At 31.8% G+C, this 8,112-nt stretch overlaps 1 protein-coding gene across 1 annotated transcript; it reads right to left on the bottom strand.

Moving 5' to 3' along the window:
• Positions 1-1,662: 1,662 nt before the first annotated feature.
• On the bottom strand, positions 1,663-4,732 carry LOC140875512 (F-box/FBD/LRR-repeat protein At1g13570-like). Its single transcript, XM_073279216.1, has 4 exons — positions 4,599-4,732; positions 3,316-4,128; positions 2,832-2,987; positions 1,663-2,444 (listed from the first exon to the last, which is right to left on the bottom strand). The coding sequence occupies exons 2-4, from the start codon at positions 4,117-4,119 to the stop codon at positions 2,130-2,132; spliced, it is 1,275 nt and encodes a 424-aa protein (XP_073135317.1). The 5' UTR covers positions 4,120-4,128; positions 4,599-4,732; the 3' UTR covers positions 1,663-2,129.
• Positions 4,733-8,112: the final 3,380 nt, after the last annotated feature.

Below are 8,112 nucleotides of genomic sequence, written 5' to 3'. Positions count from 1 at the left end.
TACATGAATGAAGTTCACATTAAATGTAGTATTACCTTGAACCACTTTCAAGTGTCATTTGTGCAGTTTTCATCGACTGCGGTAGGCTTGACAAGAAGAATCGTATATAACTTCAACATGGCATTCAAAACTTCATGAAAATGAGCGCTTATAGTTTGACCGCTACGCATATAATCATGCCAGCCACTCGGTTCTTTTTGTGATGCTCTAAGATAGACAGAAACATGGCTACTTTTTCCTCAACTGACACGTATCTCGAATGAACGACACCCCCTACGTTAGTAAGCAAGAAACACAACCTTCCAAATGCGTTCCGATTCATTCTCAAGTTGACAACGCATTGGTAATCTCTGGCATCAATAATCCTACGTAAATGGGTCAATTGGCCCTTAATTCTATTTATCATTCTATACGACAAAGATTCTCTGCGCGGGTTCGTACTTCGTCTTCTCAACATTCTCGAACGTTGTCAAATTAAAAGGGTTAACATCAAAATATTCATACACAGCAATTGGTGTACCACGAGAACGATTAAAAGCTTCTTACGCCTATTCTCCATCTTGCCACAACTCTCAACAAACCAAGAACAGTGTAAGCTTCAACAAAAATGCTACACATGTATGGAAAATTCACACAAAACAAACGAGTTTCAGGAACAAGAAACTGATATAATTTATGAAATCATTGCAAAAACGAAAATCAATGTATGGAATATAACAAAGTAGGAATTCAGACATTACCGAAGGAATCAAGTGGTAGGGACTGTGCCGATTTATATCTGCCGGTTCAATCTAATGTCGAGTGAAGCAGTCCTACCCACTGTACAAATATTAAATCGGTAAAACTGAGTTTATTTCCTATATTTGCTAAACAAAAAAAAATGGAGAAGTGTTGTAAAACTGGAGATTTCATGGCCCAAAAAAATGCAGACCAACAAAAGAAGAAAGCTAAAGATGAATAGGAGACACGGTATTCAGTAATCTGAAAAAATATAAAAAATGAATCGATGAATGAAGAAAAATTGCCATGACTTTCGTACCTTTCTCCACCTAGAGCGATAATCCTTGCTTTCGAAACGAATGAACGGCAGAGAGGGTTAAAAATTGGGAAGGTAGAGATGTTAGGGCGAAGGGTAGGAATGTAATTTTTATAAAGAATCCTTGGTACTGTGCAAGCTCGGCTTACGATAAGAAGGGGGGGGCAATGGATTGTATAACATCCATTTATCCGGGAAAGAGAGCTTTAAACACGGGCCTGGGTTTTTTATTTTTTGATCCAAAAAACGAGACAAACATGGGATAATTTGGCAATCCTTGGCTAATCCCATATACCAAACACAGCCAAAGTGTAAAAGTTTCATTGTTCAAATATATTGCGAATATTTTTATTAGTTGAAAAGTAAAAAAAATTATATTGATTTTATCTTTAAGACATGTAAATATTTTTTAATTCAAAGATATATATTATTATCAATTATTAATAAAATCTACTTTAACTATAAGATAACACTTTAATATATTAAAAAAAATTTTGCAACACCAAATAATAAGAATATACACAGTATTCTCACAATCGACAAGACGGTTAAAACAAAGACAAAATGTTATCACTTTTTATCGAAAGTATTTAAAATTCAAGAAAAAATTAAAAAACAAAAGCATTGTAATAATAGATTTCGAATAAAAAATAAAAAAAAAATATCCAATACCACGTTGATATCCAATATGACATTCATTATTAATGACATTGTTTACACGTAATAGGACAATAAAAAAAATGTAGATTAAAGACAATGAATAGAGACAACATTACAAAAATTATTTTTTCTAGACAGAGAATATATTAGAAATCAAGTAGGGAAACATCAAACATCCATGATAAGTTTGGAAAAATTCCTTCAATCCACGCTACCCGCGCGATGGGTGCGAAAAAGCAAATTGATCAATATGGCGCGCAACCATATTAGCGCTAAAACAAGCGAATGTCCTCTAAAACAAATAAATCAATTCCGATAGGATTGAGATTATACGAGGATGAGGTCACTGCTTGGACAGCACCAAAGTAGAATCCGAGCAGGCCATGATGGATAGCAAAGATTCTAAACTCCCCAATATCACTGATTTAAATGTCTAGTCAAAATCACGAAAATCGAAAGCTCTTGACTCTATATCCATATCATTAAAAGAGATTTCTACTGTTGGTGATGCTTTGGGCATTGCAACTAATACCTCTTGTACATAGGATCTTTCACACCAAATAGGAAAATAGATTTTTTCCAGCGCTGGGGAAAAAGAAAAAATAAGCTCAACCAAGTCCAAATCAACTCGTTCGGGAGATTGCCAGCAAATCAATACATTTTTTAGGACACTTAACGAAATGCTATTATCCTCTCGTTGCTGCTCCAAATATAGGCTAGTCATCATTTGCGGGTCAGGGGCTGAAATCTACACGCATAGAGAAATAATAAATGGAAGCTAGAAAAAAATACCCAAAAATTGAAAAGGGAAATCCTACATGTACACATTGAGTTACACATTCACATGAAATTGCAAAATTATCCCTCCATTTTATTTGAAAAAACTATTTCAAAAATATACTAAGATATTTGTATAATTTCAAGTTGAATGTGTAACCCAAAGTTTAATCCTCTGTGTACATGTAGCATCGTACAAATATGTTTTTTTTACACCTTATCGTGTACACCTTATCTTACACCTACTTATATTCTCTTAAATACAAAGGAAATGTTTTGTAATTAATAAGAAAGATGTAAACCTAGAACACTAACCATTACTCCCAAAAAATTCCACAACAAAAATTACATCACTTACTATAAATTCGAGAGTTTCCAAATTAGGGGCGATTCTAAGCAGGCAGATAACACAGCTGATTTGAGCAAGTTCATAAGAAGATATTTCCAATCCAAGGATCTTCAAATGATTCATTTCAAAGGTAAGATTCTGCCATACTCCATCTAATGCCATCGGCTGGAATCCAAAAAGAATAAATGTAAAAAATATATAATTCAAACTAATCACAATGTAGCCAATTCAACGTGTTAATCAAAAACCATGTTTTAGTGATAACACATAAGCAAGCTTCTGTTGTGATAAATTAATAAATAGGAAAATCAGTATTAAAATATTTATTAACATTTAACAGAGAGAAAATCTTGGTAGCATTGAAATTATGATGAAGACAATTCAACAATGAATGGATGCAAAGGAAACTATCTATTCATTCAGATTAGAATATAGAAAGAGATGGATCCATTTAATGAACATAACAAAAAAACTGATCAAATGAAACGTTTACCTGAAGAAAACCATCAAGTGCCAGTTTTGTGATGGAAGATAATTGGGCAAGAGATTTCATAAAATTATCCTGTTTCACTTTATCTGGAAGTGGTGAGTAAGATCTGCCGATGAGCACAATATGGACTTCCTCAAGGAGGGGAGCATTTAAAAAATAGACGGATGAGGCAAAGCCACGAAAGAAAAATTTTTTAAGTTTAGACGCATTTATTCTAAGGGCTTTGAATGTGTAGCAAGTGCCTTTTATCACCACACACTCAAGGAAAGGAGACTTGGAAATTAAGCTACTTAGCTTATTACTTTTGATTTTAACATTCTCCAATTTAAGGGAGACAAGACGATTAAGCCCTTTGAATGATGACGGAAGCCTGAACACACATCTTGAAAGATACAAATACCTTAATTCAGAGAAAGAATAAAAATTAGAAGGAAGCCGACAATACTCTTTCAGTTTCAGTCCAAAACGCCAACTAAGGAAGAGTTTTTGAAGATGATCTTTTGACAAAAGATCGAACCATTGGTGTAGATAATGACAACTATCCAAATCCAAATATTTCACCTCCAACTCCTTTACGGGTCCTTGGTGAAGCACGAGTATTTGATTAACTGCCGAATTCAATTGATTATAAGATAATTTTAAACAATAACTTTTCAAAACAATAGCTGGTAGAGTAGCCCATTTATATCTCCACTCTCTTGATAGTATACTTGTCATCACAGCATCGCGCAGTATTAATCGTTTAAGAATATTTTCTATAATATCAGAGGGAAGATAACTAATTAAATCCCGCTTCTTTGTTTTCATTGCTCTATCCTGAAATCGAAACAAAAAAATAAAATTACTTCATTATGCAAATATAATTTTTTTACACATTATGTTGAATACAGGAAGAGATGTTTATCTGAATATACGATAATCATGAATTTAATACAGTTTAATTACCAACTTAACCATATTATACAACACTTATTTTCAATAAAAAGTTTTACTTTGGGAAAATAAAAAATAATCAATTATCATTGGATGACCATATCAGGAGATCTGTTTCAAAAGAACTCTGACCTGATTTCTCAGGAGTTTTTGCAAACGACCAGTACAAGACTAAAATCCAAGTTACTGAATGAAAATCAAGACTCAACATTGCCACAAGATGTGATTTTGACTATCTCGATGGCTCATCACCGATGATAGTTTCTCAAACGAAAATTAAAATCCGAGAGAGTTCCAATCAGAAGCATAATTTACGTTTTTCGGGAAATTTTTTGCATTGAAAAAAATCTCACCTTTTTTTTTACAGATCAAAAGATTGGTAAACCTTGAGATACTGGAAATTTTTGTGAGGGTTGAACAGATGAAGAAGAAGGCAAAGAATATCGCGATTACATGAAGAAGAAGATGAAGAATCTCTGAATAATTGTTTAGGTTTGGACGTTGTGGTCGTATAAATCTATTCCTATATATTATATATCCTTTGATTTTTTTTTAAAAAAAACCCCACAAAATTATAAAATTGCAAAAAATCTATACTGTATATTATGAAAGAGCATCTTGTCTCTTGGTGTGCTCTCTTTTAATTCTTTTTTTAAAAAAGAAACCCTACAAAATTATAAAATTGCAAAAAAATAAAAATAAAATTAGTCAAATACTTGAAAAATAATAAATTTATATTATATACACATATTTATACTATATATTATGGAAAATCGCCTTAGTGGTCTCTTGATATGCTTTCTTTAATTTTTTTTAAAAAAAAGACCCATAAAATTATAAAATTGCAAAAAATAATAATAATTAGTCAAATACTTGAAAAAATAAATTTATGTTATATACATATAACATAATATTTATATATAACGTTACACACGCAACGTGTGTGCAGTGCGGCTAGTTTATATATTATGTAAGAACTCTTTGGTCTCTTAGTATGCTAATTTAAATAATTAAATAAATTAAAAAAAAAAACGCACACACACAACTGCTTTCCTCCACTATCTTAATTTTTTCCCTCTCAATTATGTTTTTTTCTTTTTTTTTCATTGAACTATTTTTTTCTCCCCAATTTTTGTATTTAATATATAATTAAATAATTTTGTTTGTCAACTTTAATTAAAATATAATTTTATCATAAAAATGGACTTAGCACGCAATGCGTGCAACAAAATGCTAGTTTAATATTAGGGCAACACTTGTGTTAGCGTTTGATGGGTCGTTTTCGTGAGAAAGATCTTTGACCCAGAATCCATTAAAGAATTATTTGATCCGCCCGTGTTATGACCCATCCAAAATTGTCAAACGCCCAACATCCTCGTTTCTTGAATGAGAAAATTATATTTTTGGTCCTGTAAATTACAATTTTTCCAATTTCAATCCTGTTATAAGTCATGTTATGTTTTTGGTCATGTAACTTGCACTATTTTCCGGTTTCAATCCTTCTTCCCCAAAGTCGAATTTTTTCACCGAAAAGTGTCAGCTCACAGTCCGAATGCTGAGTTGTAAATTTAATTGGGGATTTAGATTTTTGGTGGCCCGTGTGGATTTCTAGAAGTCAGATAAGAAAATAAAAATATAAAAATAAAAATTAAATGCACATCCTATTTCTACGACAACTTTCCCCAATATATTCCAAAAAAATGAAAACACAATCGGAAAAAAGCTAATTGTTTCCCCAACATCAAATATCAAACCCTATTCTCAAAAAAATATATATCAAACCCTGACCAAATATTTCTCCAAATCGCGATGCATTTTTGAACCCTTAACCAAATTCTTCCAAGCCACTGAATCTAGTTTTCTCACAGAAAATTTGGTAGAACGTCGGGTACCGAATTAAAAAAAAAATATTGAAAGATGCCTTCAGCCTTTGAACTGGTTTCATGTTCTGTAAATGTGCGAAACAGGTGATTTTATGAACTTTTTGGACAAATGATAACCCTGGTAGGAGGTTTCATGGCTACATAGATTGGAAGGTGAGTTTTTTTCCCTTTCATGTATTCTTAAATTTTTGCAGAAATGTAATATAAATTTTCATTTCAATTTCGGTCACTTTTTCCTTCTACTGAAGGGTGGCTGTGACTTTTTTGCTTGGGAGGATGCACCAATGTTCTATAGAATTATGAATATAATTCCAGGATTAAAACGGAAGATAAATGTGCTCGAAGAAGAAAATCGAAAAATGGCGAGGGAGAACACAACTTTGAAGTTTATTCTTGCGCTGCCGTGGTTGATTTGGTTTGTTTTGTAGATACTTAATGGTGATTTTGGTTACTGAGAAGATGAAGATGCGAAGCTTATACAATATTTAGGGACTATGCGAGCCGTCTACTGTCACTTGCTAACTTCCGTCCCCAAAATATCAAGTTTTTTAGATTTTAGGGCAGTGTTATAATCTATTTTGTTGTTGTCAAGGTGAACATGTGATTAATGTAATGAAGTTTTAATCAATGTATTATCGTTCTATGTATTTCAGATGTCGTTTTTTCTTGCTCGAACTTTTCAAACTTGGTGTTATGGTTAACATATTTAGTTCATTCAAATTTTGGTGTTCTATCTTTTCAAGTTGGAAATGTGGGTATGAATGCTGAGGTTCTTCTTTACTTTTATTTTGTGTTTTGAAAGCTTCAAGAAAGAGTTTTAGACAATATTTCCTACACTTGGCTTTGTTTTGTCCATAAAAGAAATAGTTTGATTGTTGTTAATTACATGTCAAATTAATTCAAACTTGAAAAATAGAAAAGAAACGAGATGAAACATTAGTGTTTATATAATATACAGTATTTATATATACATACTTTTTTATAGTGAAAAATTTATAAAGTACCCAAGCAAGAGTGAGTGATCACTTTATGAAGAACAGAAGAGTGATTACCTTTTCATATATGTTCATTCCTTACAACTTTATGGGTAATGAGATATATTCTCAATCTGCATCATCTATTTATATACCCTATTAATATTTATTTTTTTTCAAATATTGCTTTTTTGTATGGTCATAATTATTGTGTTTTGGAATTGGACAAATTTCGGCATATAAACTGCAACAACACTATATATAATTTATAAAATAACTTTTAAGTAATTTGTTTAGGGAAACTTGAAACATTTTGGGAAACCATGCCATGACAAGCATAAATGAAAAATTATGAAACATTTGGCGTCCTTCATTTCCTTGCCAAATATGACAGAATTCGGAATCATTTCCAGTAAAAAAAAAAAAATCTTTCATCATGAGACGAGCTAGTCTATAAATTTACATCAACTTATGATTGTTAGTTTATCCAGGTAGTCCAATTAAGTATGTGAGTTATCTCATAGACGAGCTCGATCAAGAGACGATGATATACATATACACATTATGAAATCAGACCGATGCATTCACTCTCCAGATTAGACTGATGCATTCACTCTCCAGATTAGAGATAAGCACACCTTCTTAAGTAGAATCACATTGCAGGGTTAAGCAGAGAGAGGTTCTAATGGGCATGGTGCTCAAGCTACTTGAGCACATATGAGTATTACTAAGGAAAACAACAAGAAAGGACTCTTCATTTTCTATATCTACTGAAAAATAAAGAAATATTTAGTGGAACGTCCTCCAATAACATTCCAAAATAACAAAAATCAATGCATAACTAATATGAGGAATTATTAGTATTTCTCAATTTTTCAGAACAGACTAATTTGCCAAGAACTCAAAGTAAAAATAGAATGCATTCTATTTAAAATGAATCATAACAGAAACTTTCATATAAAGTAACCATAACTGAAAATTTTTCATTCAATGCCAATATTTCATTTCAT

Source organism: Henckelia pumila, chromosome 1 (genome assembly GCF_033568475.1).
Source record: "Henckelia pumila isolate YLH828 chromosome 1, ASM3356847v2, whole genome shotgun sequence".
In the NCBI taxonomy this organism is placed as follows: domain Eukaryota; kingdom Viridiplantae; phylum Streptophyta; class Magnoliopsida; order Lamiales; family Gesneriaceae; genus Henckelia; species Henckelia pumila.
The sequence above is the reverse complement of the archived record's forward strand: the minus strand, read 5'-3'. Positions and strand labels throughout refer to the sequence as shown.

Excerpts from the sequence above, each read along its gene's own strand:
- LOC140875512 (XM_073279216.1), bottom strand. The coding sequence starts at position 4,119 with ATGAAAACAAAGAAGCGGGATTTAATTAGTTATCTTCCCTCTGATATT. Across the intron at positions 2,988-3,315 it reads CACTTGATGGTTTTCTTCAG|CCGATGGCATTAGATGGAGT; the intron begins GTAAACGTTTCA and ends TTTGGATTCCAG. Across the intron at positions 2,445-2,831 it reads TGGAAACTCTCGAATTTATA|ATTTCAGCCCCTGACCCGCA; the intron begins GTAAGTGATGTA and ends CTATGCGTGTAG.